The 22,129-nt window shown below is 37.3% G+C and overlaps 1 protein-coding gene and 1 pseudogene across 1 annotated transcript in view; both read right to left on the bottom strand.

Moving 5' to 3' along the window:
• SYNPR (synaptoporin) overlaps positions 1-9,161 on the bottom strand; it is a 186,569-nt gene extending 177,408 nt beyond the window's left edge. The window contains exon 1 of the mRNA XM_027864024.1: positions 9,025-9,161. Coding sequence (XP_027719825.1) covers positions 9,025-9,048 — 24 coding nt within the window. The 5' untranslated portion in view covers positions 9,049-9,161. The remainder of the gene's footprint in view (positions 1-9,024) is intronic.
• Positions 9,162-21,372: 12,211 nt separating this feature from the next.
• Positions 21,373-21,761, bottom strand: LOC114044501 (annotated as a pseudogene).
• Positions 21,762-22,129: the final 368 nt, after the last annotated feature.

Below are 22,129 nucleotides of genomic sequence, written 5' to 3'. Positions count from 1 at the left end.
CTTATAAAAGATTTTAAATAGTCAGAGGTTTAAAAAAAAAAAACTTTTGTAAATTATAGTCCTTTGCCCTGCATTTAATTGCTTCTCACAGAACTACAGTAAACTACGTAGGCCTAATTTCCTTTTGAAGAAATCATATTGTTTTTGGCTGATATGATATGCCGACCTTTGTGTTCAGTGATACTATTCTTTGTCAGACATTTCGTCATCTTGTCAGGTAGAGAAATGTGACTCAGTCTTCTTAGTTACTGGAATCTCCCCCAGTTAACTTTATTGGAGTGGGATGGAAAGAACGCTGGGCTTGGCACCAGGATGCCCAGGTTGGAATGTCAGCTCTGTTATTTACCCATGTGACCCTGAGAAAGTCACATAACTCTCTAAGTCTCAGTGACCCCAAATGTGAAATGGAAATTGGAAAAGTGTCTGGTACTTTCCAACTGAAAAGCTATGGGCCTAATTCTGAACTTTTCTAGGCTATTTGTCCCAGTATGAATACTCCCCCACCCTTCTCTTTCGTCTCCTTTGCCTTCCACTTATTCCATCCCTCAACATAAGGCCTATAGTAAAAAAGATTCAAAGAGAAATTTTGTGCTTTATAAGTTCTTGTCTTTCCAATTAAAAAAAACCTTTTAGATAAGTAACCTGGATTGTACATAAAGGAAAGAAGACTAGGAAGGAAGGTAGAATAAGCATCAGCTTAAACTAGGTACTGATGTCAAAGTCAACCACGTAATTCAAGGCAAATCTGGTTTATGTAGGATATGATTTGTCCTATTTATTCTTATTTTTCTCATTATTTGTAGCATCTGTCCCTGTTGTGAAGAATCTCTGTCCCTTCTCTTTAATTTTTCTTCCTCTCTTCGTTCTATAAAAGGGTCAAAGTGCCCTCCTGGAATGGAAAGCAACAAGTAGCCCTAAATCATTTGCACTAGAGAAACCGTAATCAATTTCTTCCATATGATTATTCCATTTCAAAGGACCATAATGAAATTAATAAGCAAGTGACCTCCCTCTTGCCTCATGAAAATTTAACATGCATTTAGTAAGTGCCTACTGTGTGCAAAGTACTATTCTTAGCAACGGAGGCAGATGACAATGACTAATTGACTGCTATCATCTTTTACATATAATCAAATATCTTGCTGGAATCATTCAATTGTGCTACTAGGAAAGCAGACCAATCTTGAAACTGAGGCCATGCCAAATCTAGAAGAGGAGAGAAGGAAAACAGAGGCCGTTTTTCTGAGAGTCTAAGCAAAAATGAATGAACGAATGAGCAAATTATAAGTGTTTTCTTGAAGAGCTGGACACAACTCAACAACAACAACAACAACAGTTTTTTTTCTCAGTCTCTTTTAGGAAAAACCATTAGGTGGGGGAGGGGTCAGATTTGTAGTGAGGGTGAACCATACCCTGCTCCAAGTCACTTCTTTAGCAGTGTAAACGTTGCTATAGTAGCTCTTTTCTCCTGGTGAACTGAATTCGTTGTAGTAACTTTGTGTTATTTCATATCATGGATTAGACCAGTTGATTTTCAGGCTCATTTCAAGCTGTTTTCCCTGGGTGCTAAAAACGCACAGTCCTTGTTTGGGGGTCAAAGTATTTGGAAATTTTGGAAATTTTATTTCCGCATCATAGAACTAAGACCAGACAGAACCGGATGAATTGCTCAGCAACTGGAAATGACTCCTGATACAATGTGTTTATAAAAATAATTCATTGCATTGTCTGCCCAACCCTGCAACAGGCTCTGGATAGTTCTGAATAAGTCCATATTACGAAAAAGGAGTTCACCGTTATCACTGTGATACTATAAACAAAGCTCAAATTATTGCTAGAAGTATCACACTGAAACAAAGTCCCTTTAAGAGGATATAGAAATTCCATTAGTAAGATTAATTTGGACATGAAGAAACATTCTGTCATGGGATTTCTAGCTAGAAGGGATCTTAGCCATTATGAAGTCTCATAAAAATAATAACAAGGTAGGCAGAGTGTATACAGGACCTCCTTTGATCCTCACCACAACCTAGCCTGGTAGGTACTATGGATTTTACACTCTGTTTTTCTTTCTTTTTTTTTGAAAGGTCATTTTCTATTTTTATTTATTTTTAATTTTTACTATTAATTTATTTTAATTTAACAATCACTTCCATATGCTTCTGAGTTTAAAATTTCTCTCCCCCTTCCTCCCCACCACCTTCCCCAAGATGGTACACAATCTGATATAGGCTATACATATACATTCCTATTAAACATATTTTCACATTATACACTCTCATTTTCCCTAAAGAAAAAACTTGGGCTCAGAGTGATGAAGCAATGTATTTATGGTACCACAGCTAATAAGTGCTAAAGGTAGAGTTTGAACCTAGTTCATCTGGACCCCAAGTTCAGCACTTGATCCACTGTGTCATCCTATTCTCATTTTATAGATCTATGAATAAACATTGAATAAGTACCTGGAAGGTGCCAGGTCCTAGGAATCTAGAAACAAAAAAGAAATAGTTGCTGATTTCAAATAACTTATATTCAATTGAGGGATATGGCATGTGAATAATTACATGCAAAATATGTAAAAAAAAATTAATAGAAGGTATTTTTTTGAAGGAGCGGACACTAACAGTTGGAGAGGAAAGGCTCCACAGTGAAGTTCCATAAGGCTTGGAACAAAGCAAGTGATTCTAAAAGGCAGAGGTGATAGGGCAGTGCATTCTACGCATGAAGGATATCCATTTCCAAAGCAGAGCAATGGAGTTGGAGAGTTGTGTGTGGGGAATGGCAAGAAGATCTGTTTGACTGGGTCCCAGCTTGCAGGAAAAGAAGTAATAGTGTAAAATAAGGTTAGAATGGTAGGTTGCAGCTGGGTGGTGAGAGGTTTTAAAAACTACATAGAGGATTTAAAATAAGTTATGCCCTACTAGTCTCCAAATCATCAATGAAATTTTTTTAATGGCTCCTACGTTCTAAGCTAAATAGGTTACAGTTAGAAAATGTTGTTGTAATTACTCCTAGAAGCAAAATAATGGCCCATTCCATAATGGAATGAATCCCTCCATATTAGGACTGGCTTCTTCTCTAGTGACATCTATGTTAGCATTATCAATCGCATTGTCAACCTTATGGTTTTTTGGGGCTAGAATTTTCTGAAACTGCAATGGTACAAACACAGTAATTCATCTGCATTCTTCAGTTTACCTGGTACATTAGTGATAGAACAGCTTAGAATTTTCATTCCCTCTAACTCTAGAAACATTTATAGACTGATTCTATCAGGAGAACAAAAGCTTTTTGGTATCCTTGGGCCCCTGGGAAGTCTGGTGGAGATGTCTTCTCTGAATCATGTTTTTAAATCCACAAAATGAAATATGTAGGAGTACAAAGGAAACTGATGATATTGTGATAAAGTCAACAAAACATTAAAAACAACAACACGAATGCATGTTCACAGATACAAGGTTAAGAACCCTGGAGTAAATGATTAAAAGTCCATCAGCTTTTTGGGACCTTTTGTTCTGACTTTCAGTCTCAGTTATATACATATGTATATGTTTATGTGTGTGTATATATATATATATATATATATATAAAACACAACAACAGGTGTGTGTGTGTGTGTGAGACAGACAAACAGAGGAAGAGAGGGAGAGAGAAGAGAGAAAGGCATAGAGAGAGGGAGAAAGGATGAAAAGGAGATGGAAGAGTGAGGGAGAAAGAGGAGAGGGAGGGAGAGAGGGAAGGAGAGAGAGAGAGAGAGAGAGAGAGAGAGAGAGAGAGAGAGAGAGAGAGGATTTTATTTTTAAATGATCTGTAATTTTGTAAGCATAGAATCTCCTTATATTGATCAAAATCATAATATTCTCCATGATGTCTTTATGATTTCCAAGGGCTAAAATAATTCACCACCTGGTAGCCACCTCTTTGGAAAAGAGCTCTGTTTAGCCTTAATAGACTTTTAGTTTGTCCTTGGGCAGATAGGCAAAGCCTTTCTAACTCGGTAGGACCTGCTCGAGCTTATAGTTCATAGGTATAGCCTTTGAGACCAAGGAGTCATCTCCTTTGAAACCATTAAAAGGCAATAGAGTAGGACCTGAGTGAAGAGTATACTCACGTACACACATTTACACACGTATAAGAACGCACGCACACACGCTCCCCACCCACGGCTTTCTTCTCTATTCTTAGAACCCAGCTTCGTTCAAGGTTTAGCTTAGGTTCTAGATCTTACATTGTGCCTTTTCTGATCTTGCCAGTTATCAGTGCTCACTACTACTCACTACTACCTCTCCATTTGTAATAACATTTATAAATTGTTTTGTATTTATTTCGTATTTACTTATCCTTGTGCACATTGATGAAATGGCACGTTGCACTAGAAAGAGTGTCCGAAAACTTGGGTTCAGATCCTGACCCTGCTACTTCCTACCTATGTGATCTTAGGAGAATAATTTCCCCTCTCTAGGCTTCATTTTCCTCATCTGTAATATGAGAGAATTGGACTAGATGACCTTTAAGTTCAATTCTGAATTTATGAAACTATGATGCTGTCTTTTATTCTCTCCTCAAATGCTCCAACTTCAAAGAAAGCAATAGAATGACATATTTAGAAAGTGTTTTGTGAGCATTAAAATGCTATGTAAATGCTAGTGATAATGATGATGATAATGATGCAAGCTTCTGGAAGGCAGGAACTATTTCCTTTTTGTCTTTGATATCATAGCACCTCTATCCATTAATGTATTAGGTATTTGATAAATACTTAGGAAATGAATATACACACATGCATAAGAAATGGTACCTAAATCTCCAGTTTTTAGCTTCAGTTTTACTTTGAATTTTTATCCTCAAATCACAAGCAGGTGACCAAATCTGTCAAATACTGATGTCAGACGGCTGCCTATTCCTTGTATATCCCTAGAGATAGCTTTCAGTCATGCCCCAAACCAAAATCAGGTTTATTGTCCAAAGCCACAGTATAGTAGAACAACATGATGGGGAAAAAGAGTTATTTCTTTTGCTGTTTATTTTGGACTCTATTATGTCTCAGAAGGAATGCAGATCTTATCACGGTGCTGAAAAATGATCAGCTTTAGGAGATAGTCTATACAATTAATTCCAGGAGATGGCCTCCATATGGTGAGATACTCAAGTTGGGGGAAGCTTATTTAATTAAAAGTAAATGCTAATTTGATGTGGTCTCTTTAGAACATTGTATAACTGCTTTGGAGATATACATTGATTGGTGTTTCTTTATTAGCACCAATTCTACTGCAATTTTCCTGATACGGTCTTGCTACTTAGCAAGACAAATACACACACACCTACATAAATGAAAGTGGAGGGGAGGCAGTGAGCATGAAAGTTATGATTTACCAAGCTTGTTTTTCCAAAAAAAATGCTCTTAAGTTGAGACCACATTTTATTGTTCACTCTAATCTCCTTTTAATTGAATCAATGTCCACACAGAAGACATTGTAAAGCAATAAGATGCAGGAGATTGCTCCAAGAAGTTAATATGAAGTTAACACTTTAATATTTGACTCTCAACACATGGAATTCAAATTTCTTTAGATACCTCAGGTTATTTCTGTAAAATCTCACATAGGTGCAGTGAGATACTGTATGTCTTCCAGCAACAATTTTGTCATCTCTATTTCTTTGTTCTCTTGTCAGAAGACTGAAAAAAAAGCAGGTTTGCCCCAAGGATAGTAAACCAACAGAAAGATGAAAAAAATAAAAACATCACTCCCTTCCCCCTACACTCAAATTGAATCTGTTTTAAGAGAGATTTCAAATGTATTGATTTAATGTCAGCTGCATTCTCTCCCCCATGAGAATTTTCTGAATTACACTGGGTTTAAATGGATTTCAAATGGTGAGTTCAGTGTTCAGGCACAAAAAGGAATATACTCTGAGGTTCTTAATTTACACTTTGTCACAGTGTTCAGAGTGTCTATTGACAGTTGGGTTCATTTTCAAATTATTCCTGTTGTGTAGACACCTTCCAATATCAAGCCTGAAGTGGCCCCTCAACCCTGGCAAACAATCCAAAGATGGGAAAAAAAATTGTTGGGCATAGAGAAGAACTAAAAAGTTTTCCACAAATAAATCAAACCAGACATAACACCATAGGGGTAGAGGAGGGTAAGGGAGATGTGACAATTTCAGAATAATGATGATAATAATAACAATTATTAATTTTATTAACTTAAATTTTGCCTTCACACTAAAAAGGATTTAAAGGTGAGAGGATCAATCTCATGATGATTTTTAAAAGCTGCCTCTATAAAGCCACATATGTCCTCTCACCTGTCTTTTGTGTGTATGTTACAGCTGCATCTACAGATTTGTATCTGCAAAGGTGAGAAATAAGATACTCAGTCTACAACCTCAACCCCATATTGTTTTATAGCCACAGAGAAACCTTGACAAGAAGAGGAAGTTTCTGTGGCTGTCAGAAAGGGAAAGAAAGAAGAAAAACCAAAGACAATAGGATAGATTATCTGCCAGCCCCCATCAATTGTTAAAAATCTGTTAGTTTCTTTTCAGCTGTGTTTCCATAGGTGGCATGTCTACAGCCACATGGCCATAAACTCTGATGAGAATCTTGTCTGGGGAAGTGAAATTCCAAGAGGAAAGTGTCATTTAAGGATGTCGATTCAGCTTTGCTAGTTATTATAAGAATCATCCTAAAGTTGTGTTGTGCTGTGTTGAGTGTGTGTGTGTGTGTGTGTGTGTGTGTGTGTGTGTGTGTGTGTGTGTAATAAATAGCCCATTTAGCTTTTCCTTCAACAGAGTTCCACCAATAACCCTCCCAATTTGGTTCTCTTCTCATCCTGGGCTGAAAATCAGCTTTTTTTAGTGTGGTATTTTGGTCCATTCAGGACTAAAACTCAAGAACTCTACAATTAGCTCCTAATCACAAGCTCCTACCAGAACTTGTTTTTTTCTCAAATATGCAGGGTTTTGATCAATAATCTCTTGTGTGGATCAGCCACTCTACTGAAAAGAGGGAAACAAAAATACACTAGTCAAACCTAGTGCCCCAATCCCCAAGGACGTGGGCAACCTGTGGAACAGGACAGATAGGATGAAACAGACACTGCCCTCTCAGAACCTCTGCAAGGATTTATGTGCCCGAAATTGCCTGAAAAGGAAGATAAGTTCTGTTTACAGCTAATGACTCTCTTCCTAACCTGTTAGAACAGCTGGGAAATGAGGACGATTGTGGAAAATGTGAACAGTCATGGGGGAAAACATGATCAATGTCTTCAAGCCTGCATAGCAGTAATTGCTAACAGTCCAGAAATAAAAGTTACACAGGAACAGAACGTCTTTTGCAGAATGCTGAGCCTCCAGCCAGGGTATATCCCTTCCTAAGGGTAATGGGTGACTCTCACTTCTTTTGGATGCAACCAGGGGATTTTTTCAGTTTTCTTTCAAAGGAAAGTGGATTAACTTGACACTGTTCTGTTTGATATAAGTATTAGCTTCCTTGTAAGGTGTTAAGGAGGCAAGAGGGAAGAAACCTCAGCTGGGAGGAGAGATGACATTTCCCAAAGGCCATGACTATCTCTGAGTTCAAGTTTTTAAAAGGCTTTGGAATTGAAATATTGTTGGGGACATCCTGAAAGAAGTCGGTGCCTATGAGGTAGAGACATGACAGTTCCAACTTTGATACTGAATCCCTTAGAGTTACATGGCCACCCATTCATTTCCTTAATATCCCCTAATGACTTTAGTTTACCTTTTAACGAAGGGGTTCTTGATCTGAATTATACAGGCACCCACCGTCAAAGGCTCTCTATATAGATTTCTGGGGAGGTGTCTGTGAACTTGTATGGGGAAAATTATATCTTTATTTCATTATAATTGGTTTCCTTTGTAATCCTATACATTTTATTTTCCAAATTTAAAAATGTTATTCTGAGAAGAGATTCATATACTTCACCAACCTGCCAAAGGGGTCCATACTACCAAAAAAATCAATCAAACAAACAAACAAACAAAAAACCAATGGCTTCTCATTGTTAAACAACTAAAAGACGGGGGGTTAATAATTTAAAAATATATTACTCTCCTCCCTCCAAAATGAAAAAAGTGATTACCAAATTATCATCTGGGGCTAACACAGTTATATTAATAGACTTTTTCCAGACTGGTGGAACACTGGTGAACAAAGCTGCCTTCCCTCTTCCCCCCTGAAAAAAAACAGTTAACTGGGAGTTACATTTCTCATAATATAAACGAATGATTCTTTTACAGTAATTGTATTTTATTTTATGCCTACTTTTCTCTTGTCTGGCTTCAGCAACACCGGCATTAGGGCAGGGTGCCAAGGGATTAGACAATGCCTGGCACACCACATACGATGCAAAAAGAAAAGACTGAGTAGAAAAAGGAGTCCAGTCAATCTAGCTTCTGCCCTGCCACAGAAGGGAGAGATGGTCCAATTGAGATTTACTTTAATGATCAGCACTAGTTTTTATTAATACCATTTTCAACAGTCCCCAACACATATAGACATCTCAACCCAGCTTTGGAGGAAACTTATCACAAGTGATCTACCTAAGTATTAGTCCCTAATGGGATTCAGTGGTAACCTCCAATGCTCCCCAATGGCATTTGTGACTCGTTAGTGGGCTTAAAGACAAAAATGGAAAAATCCCGGGACGGCCAGTTGAACGGAAACTTTAAGTGGTAAGCAGGGTGTTGCACAATTACTGTACTGGTGACAATGAAAACAACATTTCATTTTTATGGAGCAAAGAATAAGTTTGCTCAAATACTTTCCTCCCTGTGAAGCAGACACCATATCACAATAAACACACACACACACACACACACACACACACACCTGAGTTGGACTTATTCAGAGACCACCAGGAAGCCAACAATCATACAAAGATTACAAAAAAAGGTACTTGGGATAAAAAGAGATAGCATAGTTGCATGCATGCACACAAACAGATAAAGGTTGTTGGAAAATGCATCCACAGCTATTTAGATAGATAGAAAACTTACCGGAGCAAATATCACCATACACATTTACAAAACAATTGATAATCCAACTTCCCTCTCCTGAAAGCAAGCAGAGGCTGTCTCATGCTAAAAAGGAAGGCTCCCAGAGCTTCTCAGTCTCCAGCCTCACCAGCGTCTTGTCCTTCTTGCTTATTTTTATGAAGCAGATAAGGAGAGCCAGAAAATCAATGCTGAGGGAAAGTGAGATGTTATACCAATCAGGAGGCAGCTTCAGTCTTATTTGCAGGGGGATGGCAAAATGGTCATATTATTAGATAGTGACTGCACACACACAGATACACACACACAGACACACACACACACACACACACACACACACACACACACACACACACAGAGGCAAAGTACGGGAATCTGAAACTCTCCCCCTGGTGAGATGTGGAATTCTTTGTTGTGCTGTAGTTCTCACCACTGTGGGCTCTCTGGTTTGGCTCATTACTAACTACTATAAATGCAGAGCTGATTTTTATGAACATACTCCCTCATTAGGCTACCCCATCCCTCAACACCAGCATGCCTAGGGAAAATGGGCAGGGAAACAGCATTTTTTGGGGAAGGGGGAAGAGGGAAGAATCTATACAAACCTTGTGAGTAGATTTGAATATATTATGTGTTGAGAGCACTTACGTGTTTATCTCTCTGAAAAAATAAGCTAACCTCCCCTTATTTTCCCAGAAAATAAATGTCAGGTTGTTATTGAAACATTCTGAAAAATCATGCTTATAAATGATGTTAAATATGAAGAGAGAATGGAAACTTCATTTTTTGTCTTTGTAACCCCAGCAGCTGGCCCTCGGTTGTACGGTAGGTGCTTAATAAATGCTCATGGAATTTCTGCTATTTTTTCCCACTCCATGTAAACTCCTCAAGGCCAGGATTATTTCTAATTTTATTTTTGTCTTTGTAGTCCCAGCACCTACCACAGTGCTTAGCAAACACAAACACCAAGAAGTTTAATAAATGGTTAATATTCTCTGGTAGAATGAAGGTTTTTTGAGGGCAGAAACTATTTCTTCATTGCCTTTGTAAACTGAGTACCTAGCATCAGATAGGCACACATTAATTGGTTAATTTCTCCTTGGTAGAATGTAAATTTCTTGAAGGCAGGGACTAATTACTTTTTGTCTTTTTACCCCTGGTGCCTAGCAGGGTACCTGGCACATAATAGGTACTTAATAAATGCTTTCCAAATTAAACTTAATTGAAAAAGTCTGCAAAATGAAGGTGGGAAGGGATAGATCCAAGATGGTAGGTTAGGGGCAGCCACCTGAACTCTCTCAAAATTCCCCTTCAAACAACTTTCAAATAATGCCTCAAATCAAAATTTGGAGCAGCAGAGCCAACAAAAAGTCAGAGTGAGATTTTTTCTAACCCAGGAAAACTAAAGAGATAGACAGGAGAAATCTGTTAACACTAGAGTGGAGGTCTGGTAGAGGTCTGTCTGGAATATGCCCAGACAGATGGACACACACACATGCACCTCAACAACATTAACTACAGCAACAGCAGCAGCAGCAACTGAGTATAACTGGTGCTGAATGGTAACTTTATTGCCCATAAACAGTTCTAGGTCACAGTTAAGGGAGAAGAGGAGCCCTAGGGGTTAGTCCAGGGAGCAGGGGTCCTGGTCACAGTACGTATCATCAATGCAGCTGCAAAGAACTAGAGGCCCTTCTTTGGTAAAGACCAGAGCCCAGAAAAGGAGAGCATTGACCATGCCTCTCCCAGGATTACTTCACTTTGGAAGCACCAAGAACCTGCAGATCTTTCAGAACTAGCTCCGAAAAGAACATCGTAAAAAAGCCGGAAGCTAGAGACAGTGCCTCTCCATGCTCAGGTGAGCAGAGCCCAACTTTAACGTAAAGTTCAAAGTCAAGTAATAGGATAGAAAAGTGAACAAACCAACAACAACAAAAGTAATTTAACCACAATAACTACTATGGTGACAGGGAAGACTAAGACATAAACTCAAAAGACAACAAAGTGAAAAGAACTACAAAAAATTCCTCAGAGAAAAATGATAATTAGACCTAAGCCCAACAAGAATTCCTGAAAGAATTAAAGAAAGGCATGAGAATGGTAGGGAAAAAATGGAAAAGAAATGAGAATGATGCAAGAAAATTATGAAAAGAGAATTAATAACTTGGTAAAAGAGGTACAAAAATACTGAAGAAAGTAACACCTTAAAAACAAAATTGATAGTTTGATTGGTATGGCACTAAATAAACAGATTAATTTAGATAGAATGTCATTTCTACTATATTGGTTCAGCCTACCCACAAGCAATTACATTTTTTTCAATTATTTAGCTCTGACTTTATTTGTGTGAAAATTGTTTTACGGTTGTGTTCATATAGTTCCTGGGTTTGTCTTGGAAAACAGACTCCCAAGTATTTTATATTGTCTACAGTTATTTTAAAGGAATTCCTCTTTCTATCTCTTGCTGCTGGGTTTTGTTGGTAATAGAAAGAAATGCTGATGATTTATGTGGGTTTATTTTGTATCCTGCAATGTTGCTAAAGTTGTTACTAATTTCAAATAGTTTTTTAGTTGATTCTCTAAGATTTTCTAAGTATAGCATCATATCATAGTGATAGTTTTGTTTCCTCATTGCCTATTCTAATTTCTTTAATTTATTTTTCTTCTCTTCTTGTGATAGCTGACATTTCTAGTACAATATTAAATAATAGAAGTGATAATGGGCATCCTTGCTTCAGTCCTGATTGTATTGGGAAGGCTTCTAGCTTACTCCCATTAAAGATAATACTTGCTGATAATTATAAATACATATTACTTATCATTTTAAGATAAACTACATTTATTCCTATGCTCTCTAGTGTTTTTAATAGGAATGGGTAATGTATTTTGTCAAAGACTTTTCCTGGATCTATTGAGATAATCATATGATTCCTGTTTGTTTTATGGTCAATTATGCTAATAGTTTTCCTAATAATGAACCAGTCCTGCATTCTTGGTATAAATCCCACCTGGTCATAGTGTATGATCCTTATGATATATCACTGTAATCTCTTTGCTAGTATTTTATTTAACATTTTTGCATCAATATTCATTAGAGAAATTGGTCTATATTTTTTCTTTCTCTGTTTTGGCTCTTCCTGGTTTGGGTATCAGCACCATATTTGAGTCATAAAAAAATTTTGTAGGACTCATTCACCCATTTTCCCAAATAGTTTATATAATATTAGGATAAATTGTTTTTTAAATATTTGGCAGAATTCACCTTTGAATCCATCTGGTCTTGGGGATTTTTTCTTAGGAATTTCATTGATGGCTTGTTCAATTTCTTCTTTTAAAGATTGGGTTATTTAAGTATTTTATTTCTTCATCTATTAATCTGGGTAATTTGTATTTTAGATATTCATAGATTTCATTTATATTGTCAAATTTATTGGCACGTATTTGGGCAAAATAGCTCCTAACAATTGTCATAATTTCCTCTTCATTATTGGTGAGTTCATCCTTTTCATTTTTGATACTAGTAAATTGGTTTTCTTCTCTGCTTTTTTAATCAAATTATCCAACGGTCTTTCAATTTTATTGTTTTTTTCTTCATAAAACTAGTTTATAGTTTTATTTATTAGTTCAATAGTTTTCTTATTTTCAATTTTATTAATCTCTCTTTTGATTTTCAGGATTTCTAATTTGGTGTTTAATTGGAAGTTTTTTATTTGTTCTTTTTTTAGTTTTATTTTAGTTAATTCAATAATCTGCATTTTCTCCATTTTATTGTTGTAAGCAATTAGAGATATAAATTTTTGCCTAAGTGCTGTTCTGCCCACATCCCATAAATTTTGGCACATTTTCTCATTGTTGTCATTTTCTTTAATGAAATTATCAATTGTTTCTATGATTTGTTCTTTGACCCACTTGTTTTTTAGAATTAGGCTATTTAATTTCTAATTAGTTTTTAATCTCTTTCCATTGTCCATTATTGAATGTAATTTTTATTGCATTATGATCTGAAAAAGATGTATTTACTATTTCTGCATTTTGTTGTGAGGTTTTTATGTGCTAATACACAATTAATTTTTGTGTAGGTGTTATGTACTGCTGAGAAAAGGTATATTCCTTTCTATTCTCATTCAATTTACTCCAGAGATCTATTGTATCTAATTTTTCCAGAATTTTATTTACCTCCTAAACTTCTTTCTTGTTTCTTTTTTGGTTACATTTATCTATTTCTAAGAGGCAAAAGTTGAAGTCCCCCACTAGTATAGTTTTATTATCTATTTCCTCCTGTAACTTATTCAACTTCTCCTTCAAAATTTAGATGCTATACTATTTGGTTCATATATGTTTAGTATTGATATGACTTCATTGTTTATGGTACCTTTCAGCAAGATATAGTTTTTTATCTTTTTAAATTATATCTATTTTTGCTTTTGCTTTGTTTGAGATCTTGATTACTACCCCTGCCTTCTTAGCTTCAGCTGACACATAATAGATTCTGCTCCAATCCCTTACCTTTACCCGGTGTGTGTCTCTCTGCTTTAAATATGTTTCTTGTAAAGGGCATATTGTAGGATTCTGGTTTTTAATCCATTCTGCTACCCTGTTGTGTTTTATGGGCGAGTTTATCCCATTCACATTTATAATTATAACTAACTGTGTATTTCCCTCCATGCTATTTGTCACTTGTTCATGCTCCCCTCTTACCCCCTACCCTTTCCCTTCTCACAAGTGTTTTACTTCTGATCACTGCCTTCCCCAACATACCCTCCCTTTCATCAGTTTCTCCCTCTCCTGTCTATTATCCCCATCCCTTTTTGTTTTCTTATAGGGTAAGATAAATTTCTATATCCAACTGAGTGTGTATGTTATTTCCTCTTTGAGCCAATTTTGATGAGAATAAGGTTTAAGCTTTGCCCACCACCCCCTCCCATATTCCCCTTCATTATAATAGCTTTTTTCATGCCTCTTTTATGTGGGATAATTTACCCCATTCAATCTACCCTCTCCTTCCAGTGCAATTTTTTCACCCTTTTATTTAGTTTTTGGGATATCATCCCATCAGTTAGCTTATACCCATACCTTCTGTCTACATATAGTCCTTCTACTTGCTCTTATAGTAATAAAGTTATTAAGTTACAAATATTGTCTTGCCAAAAAGAAAAATAAACAGTTTAATCTTATTGAATTTCTTATGTTTCCTCTTTCTTGTTTCTTTTTTATCTTTTTATATTTACCTTCAGTCTTGTATTTGGAAGTCAATTTTTTTTATTCAGCTCTAGTCTTTTAATTAGAAATGCTTGAAAGTCTTCTATTTCATTAAATATCCATTCCCCCCCCCCTTGAAAGGGTATATTCAGTTTTGCTGAGTAGATGATTCTTGGTTGTAATCCTAACTCCTTTGCCTTCCAGTATATCATATTCCAAGCCCTCTGGTTCTTTAATGTGGAAGCTGCCAAATCCTGTGTAATCCTGACTGTAGCTCCACAATATATGAATTGTTTCTTTTTGGCTGCTTGCAATACTTTCTCCTTGATCTGTGTGCTTTGGAATTTGCCTATGATGTTTTGGGGAGTTTTTAGGATCTCTTTTAGGTGATGATGTCAATGAAGTAATATAAAAAATGTTTACAACCATTTCTCTGCTGAAGGCCTCATTTCTCAAATATATACTGAGTATAAAACTGAGTCAAGCTTATAAAAGTAAGATCCATTTCCCTATTAATAAATGGTCAAAGTATATGAACAGGCAGTTTTCAGAAGAAATCAAAGCTATCTATAGCCATATGAAAAAAATGTTCTAAATCATTATTGATTAGAGAAATGCAAATTAAAACAACTGTTGAGATTCCACCTCAAACCCTCAGAATTGAAAAATGCTGGAGGGGATGAGGGAAAAATAGGTACATTAATGGACTGTTGCTGGAATTGTGAACTAGTCCAATGACTCTGGAGAACAATTTGGAACTATGACCAAAGGGCTATAAAATTGCACATACTTTTTGACCCAGCAATACCATTACTAGGTCTGTAAAAAGACTAACGACTAAAGAAAGGATCTATATGTACAAAATGTTTATAGAAGCTTTTTTTGTGGTGGCAAAGAATTGGAACTCATCAGTTGAGGAATGGCTGAAAAAGCTGTGGCATATGACTGTGATAGAATACTATTGTGCTATAAGAAATGATGAAGGGAATGATTTTAGAAAAATAAAACATGGCAAAATCTATATGAACTGATACAAAGTGAAGTGACAAGAACTGAGAGATCATTGTGCACAGTAACAGCAACAGTGTTATGATGATCAACTGTGAAAAAACTTGTCTACTCTGATCAATACAATGATCCAAGACAATTCCAAAGAACTCATGATGAAAAAATGTCATCCATCACCTGAGAGAGAACTGATGAACTCTAAGGGCAAATTGAAGTATAATTTCCTCACTTTATTTTTCTTGCTTTTTTTTGGAAATATGGCTAATATAGAAATGTTTTGCATGATTTTGCATGTATAATTGATACAATACTGCTTGCATTCTCAGTGGATGGGGGAGGTTGTAGGAAAGGGGGAGATAATTTGGAACTCAAAATTTAAAAAGAAAAGAATGCTAAAAATAAATAACACATTTTAAAAAATGAAAACAAAACAAAATTAATGAAAGTACTAATAGATATATTAAATGAATAATTCAATTCATTTTATCAAACATTAAGCTTTCTATTATGTACCAGACACTATGCTAAAGATACAAAGGCAAACAGGAAACAGTCCTTCCCCTCAAGGACCTCGACTATACTTTATTGTGGGCCTATGACATGTACTTAGCTATGTAACCACCAGGGATAAAACAAATAATCTGAAGTCATTCCAATTACAGCTTACTTGACCATTAGTTAGAGTGGCATTCCTTGGAATCTCACCTGCAAATTCTTTGGAATGGAAAGAAGATACTCAGTTTTTGTTTGATTTGATTTTCCCTATATGTGTGTACATGTCTTATATTCATGCCTCTTCTGACTCAAATGAGACAGAATCCAGGGGCCTGAAAAGGAGTATGCTGCTTGTTACATATGAGACCCCAACTTGCTCCAAAGAATCATAGATTTAGGGGTGGAGGAGACTGTAGGGGCAATTGAGTCCAATTTCTTCATTTTTCAATTGAGGAAACTGAGGCCTAGAGAAGTAAAATGACTTCCCAGGCTCATACAAGTTATAAGTGTCTGAGGCAATATTTAAACTTTGGATTCCTGACTAAGCCCAGAAGCCTTTGTAATGCATCATTTAGCTGCCATTGTTTCCTGCCCAAAATAGGGACAACAATCTGGTCTAGAGGACCCAAATATTTCAAGAACCCAAAGCCACGGGTATACTTTCCTCAGGGTAAGTCAAGACACACTACTGAGCACCTCATTCTGGCCTGTATATAAATATACACTTTGTTAAGTACTGGGTAGGGATACAAAGCTAAAACAAAGATGGCCCCTCTCCTCAAGGAAATTACAATCTATTGAAGGGACTACAACTGGTACACAGATAAGTAAGTAAAAGACAATCTGAGGAGGGAGAAAACTCTAGCAATCAGAAGGATAAGTGAAGGCTTTTGATGGTACACAAACTGAGTTTTTAAGGAAGGCACATTCAAAAAGAGAGTAACTACAATTAAATTTGGGGAGAGAGAGAGGAATAACTAGGGGAGATCTAGAAAGGCTTCCTGTAAGAAATAACACATGAGATCATCCCTGAAGGAAGCTATGGCTTCTGAGAAACATAAATGGGCATGGAGTGGATTGTAGGTCCTTGTCCCATATGTTGGAGTTTAGGTCTTTGCTTACTCAGCCTCTGCACCTCACCCCTATTCCTAACATCTTCATATGTGCTGGTGGATACAGATTACAGGGATAGAATGAACAAGTGGACACTTTGACTAGCATGGAGTCCTCAAATTTTATCAGTTATGCCCATCCCATTCACTGAAAAGAGTGAGCATCTGGATTCACAGGCTTCCCATCACAGATTATTGTCTAGTCTCTCCCCACCAATGCCCCAGGGCAAGTTTCATGATTAACCCAGATATGCATGTTTTTTAATAGAGGTTAACCATACTGTGTGGGTGTAGCAGAGACAACAGCACCAACCATCTTCCACATCCATACCTTTGCACAGATTACCACCTTTCACTGTAAGCCCTCCTCCACATGGAATATTCTCCTCCCTCCTCTTAGACTATCAATTGCCATTTAAGACTGAGCTTAAGTGATACCTCCTCTATGAGGCCTTTCTGATTCTCCCAATTTTCAACATTTATTTTGTCTTACCTTATCCTTTTATGTGTTGTGTCCCCCAGTCAAATATAAGCTTTTTGAGGGCAGAGACTGTTTCATTTTTTCTATAGCCTTGAGTTGAAAATATTGCCTGGCACACAGTAGGTCCTCAGTAAATGCTTGTGGAATTGAATTGAATGAAAATGAAATATTAGAATATATTCATACCCCATTCTCCCCAACCTAGTTTCTACATGACAGTCAAGGACCAAGACTGAGATTAGTGGAAAGTTGATGGAACCCTTCAAAAAAGAAGCAATCTGGATGAATGAATTCCACAATTTTTCAGGGATATACTACAGAACAATGTCTTCTCAGCTTTATAAAATAATACCAGTTGCTAACTCAGTTTAATCAATCTGTTTTATATATTTAATGAGTGCCTTCCATGTGCCTAGCATTGTGATACCCTAAGTTCACTTTTGACTCAGCTAAAAGCAGTCGCCAAGAACACTACCTATCTGATATAACACTGTATTATGCACTAGTCTAGGCAACCCATTACTAAAGAGTTATTGAATATTTATGATATTTTATCAGTCTCCATATGCACCTTTCTCTCACTATCTCTCATATCATTCTCTGTCTCTGTCTCTCTCCTCTCTCTGTCTGTCTCTCTCCTTCTCTCTCTCTGTCTCTGTCTCTCTGTCTCTCTTCCTCTCTCTTTCTCTCTCTGTCTCTCTTCCTCTCCTTCTTTTCCTCTTCTCTCTTCCTGGGTCATAGATGAGTTGTGAGAGATTTTTGGATGTTATCTGGTTCAATCATTTCATTTTATAGATGAGCAAACTAAGGCTGAATGAGATTATGTAACCTGCCCAAGCATTCACAACTAGTATTCATCAGAAGATAGATTCAAATCCATGTCTTCTAACTGAGGAAAATGAAAAGTACTTTCCCTTTACATAAAGGTTAGAGATACTGACCTCATATCTAATGCCTTAAGCAAGGGGAAAGTATCCCCCAGGTTTGGGGGAGATTGTTTTGTGACTACTGTTATTATATGCTGTCAATAGTAAATACTTTTGCTAAAAGATAATTAAGACTACTGGCTTAAAATCAACGAAAAGCAAACTAATGTGAGTTCATGAGTGATAGTATTGAAAACCTTGGTTCTTCAGGGTTATCCCTAGAGTCCTGAAGGAAGTAGTAAGAAGACACCTTCCAAGGATTCAATATGCCATTGCCAGTGTGAGTTGGTCCCAGAGGAGATATTATATTTGAAATCTAAGTTTCTACAAGATCTTATCCTTAACATTACAGGCCATTGAGGTGCACGTGATAGTAGTACAAGAGGCTGAGTTGCTAGAATTCTTCCTATACTTTTGAAGATCTATCTTCTTCCCTGAAGCTTCTTCTAGCTCTAAATTTGATCTCTTTATGATCCTATTTTTCATTATCATAGACCTTAGATCATAGATTGTTTTTAGAATCTCTTTTCGAGTTTAAAATTATAAAGACCATTGGACACGTGCTAGTTCCAAACTCTCATGTTATGGATGAGGAATGTGAGACCCAGAGAGGAAAGTGCTTTGTCCAAGGTCAAACAGGGCATTAGTAGCAGAGTTGGGGATTCATGACAAGAGAATAAAATCACAGATTTGGAGGTAGAAGATACCTCTGAGTCCATCAATTTCAACCCTTTCATTTTACAAATCAGGAAAATGAGGTCAAAGGAAATAAACTGGCCCAAGTCACGCAGATAGTAAGTGACTGAGACAAGATTTGATCATATCTTCCTGATTCCAAGTTCAGTATCCCACCCACTAAAACATGCTCTCTTCAAGTATGGATGGTGGCATCTATCTCCTTTGCTTTTAGCATAGATTCCTCCAATATCTATAGAAGGCCATGGGGAAGCTGTTGCTACTTTTCCTGGTGCTTCTGGGTAGACCAGAAGCTTGAATCTGTATCTCTGTGATTAAAAGTATAATTATAGGTAATACCAAATATGTCATTGTTCAAATCCCATTGTTCTTTCCCCACTGACACTGACCTCCTCTGCCAACCTCCTAGTTTAAAGCTACCTGAGACTTTCACTGGGCTCTCTTGAATACCTTATCCATAGGCAGGAAACTAGATGTCATCTTAAATCATCTTCTTCTCATTCTTTTCATCTTCTTGAACTCACTGAGATGCGTCCCCTTCTTGATAACATTTTACTTAGCCACCATTTTCTAGCACTGGCTATACTTGCACTCATGCCCTCTGATTCGCTGATCATTGTGAGAGAGTCAGATGACTCCTTGTTCCCCATTGTCACTTCTAAGCTCTCCCTCTTTTGTAGTTCATTCAATCTCTATTTATTAACCAATCAGGATTCTGGTAGTCATTGCCTATAGTCTTCCGAGATGCTCTTCTTCCTTCTTCAAGGAGTTTAATACCTGGTTCATAGTTTTCCAAATACGCATTGATACTACTTCAAATCCTGACCTCTCCATTACTCTACTTGGAGCAGCTATATGGAGCAATGGATAGAATGTTGGGCCCAGAGTAAGGAAGACCTGAGTTCAAATTTGACCTGAAACACTGACTTGCTGTCGATTGGGTAAATCACTTACCTTCTATTTGCCTCATTTTCCTCATCTGTAAAATAGGGGTAATAATAGCACCTACCTTGTAGGATCGTTGTAAGGATCAAATGAGATAATGATCCTAAAGTGCCTCGCACAGGGCCTGGCATGTAGTAAGCACTGTATAAATGTTAGCTGTTATTACTTACTCATTTCCTTTAACTTAAGCAGCTAGGTGGTACAGTGAATAGAGCACTGGCCTGGAGTCAGGAGGACCTGAGTTCAAATCCAGCCTCAGACATTTATTATCCGAGTGATCTTTGGCAAATCACTTAACCTTTGTTTGCCTCAGTTTCCTAACTGTAAAATTGGATAAGAGTAGCACCAGCTTCCCAGAGCCGTTGTGAGGATGAAATGAGATAATATTTACAGACATTTAGCATAGGGCCTGGCACATGGTAGGCACTTTATAAATGCTAGTTATTGTTAGTTCTCTACTGTAGCTACTCATGCTTGATCTTGCTACCCATGCTTTCTCACCAAGTGTTCCAAGTTCATGTTCATGAACTCTGAAATTCACTTCTCTGACTGTACTCTGTTGGAATTCTACCTCTGTCTCTGCCTTGCCACCCTCCAATCTATTCTTCATCTCACTGTCACTTCTAACTCTTCTTCTCTTCCCCAAGCCATGCCTACATTGCCTCAACTCTTCTCCCTTCACCATTTTGACTCTTGTGAATTTGTTCAGCTTTATGTTGTTTTTCTTCTCTCAAGTCCTCTGCTGCTTTATTGTATTGAAGCTCTGTGCTGCCAAAGTTCAGCCTCGGTTTACTCCTAATTAGCTTTTGTTTACACACTGCTGAACAAAGTTGGAAAATACAAAACTGTGGACTACGCTGACTGGATCCACTACAAGTTTGTGTTGTTGTTCAGTTATTTCAGTTGCATCTAACTCTTCATGATCCCATTTTGGGTTTTCTTAGCGAAGATACTGGCTTCTTCCTCCAGCTTATTTTATAGATGAGGAAACTGAGGCAAACAGGGTTAAGTGACTTGCCTAGGGTCACACAGCTTGTAAGTGTCTGAGACTGAATTTGAACTCAGAAAGATAAGTCTTCCTAACTTCAGGTCCAGCATTTTATTCACTGTACTACCTAGCTGCCCCAAGTTTCTTTTCTCCAAACCTTCTTCCTTTCCTAACATCCATATTACTTTTAAGGTACCATCATCCTCCCAGGCACCAAGGATCACAACTGGGCTTTTATAGCAGCAAAGCAATCCCTTACACATCCCTAATTGAATCACTATCCCACACTAACTATAGTGGCTTTTCCAAACTTTTTCATCACTCCACAACCTCCCATAATTCTCCCTTCTCCCATCCTTTCAGCTGAGAACTTTGCTTCATATTTCAAGGAAAAAATAATTGAAGCCATTTATTTATTTAAAGCTGGAAAGAGGGACAGTTTTATTCTTGGCAATATGCAAGACTTCACACTTATGTACACAGGGAGGACAAAGACACAGACTACTCCTTAGTCTTCTCATCTGGACTATTGGTAGCAAACTTATCTTGAAGTTTTTCTTTTTCCATAAGCCTTTATTCATTTCCTTAAATTCTTCCAAGGTGTCTGTAGCTAGTACAATTCTGCATTCTTCCACCGTCAGTCCACTGAAGCCAGTGTCTCTTAGGAGTGGATAGTTGTGTTTGTAATAGTTTGAATGAAGTTATGCTAAGCTTTCATACATCTGGTCACAGGGGCTCAGGCTCCCAGCAATCTGGATGTTCTCTACATCCTGAAAGGCCTGAGCCATTTGCTGCCACAAGTAAGCACCCAAGTCTAGTCCCCTTTTGGTCTCATCCAAAGGTTATTCCTTACAGAGCTTGCAGAAATGCCATTAATGGCTGGCTGCCATCTTGGGTCCCAGTTGAGGACATTTAAAAGGAGAGCCTTGTCTTCTGTACTGTTCCTCATACCATATTACCCAGATGCCTTCTGCCACTATTTCTTTCTTCACCTCTATTTCTTATGAAGAGCTTTCCCTCTTCTTAGCCAAGACACACACAGATTGCCCCATTCCATCCTAGCTTCTCTAGATTGTCTCCTATACCTTTTCTACTCTGTCTCTAATCTCAGCTTCTCTCCTCTTACTGGATGCTTCCCTACTATCTACAAATGGACTCATGCCTTCCCTTTCTCAAAAAAACCCTTATTTGATCTGTCCATGCCCACTAATTATCATCCTACATCTCTTCTCCCTTTTTTGAGTAAACTCCATAACAA

This window comes from Vombatus ursinus, unplaced genomic scaffold (assembly GCF_900497805.2).
Source record: "Vombatus ursinus unplaced genomic scaffold, bare-nosed wombat genome assembly UNPS02014773.1, whole genome shotgun sequence".
Lineage (NCBI taxonomy): Eukaryota > Metazoa > Chordata > Mammalia > Diprotodontia > Vombatidae > Vombatus > Vombatus ursinus.
This window is presented reverse-complemented; position numbering and strand designations above follow the sequence as displayed.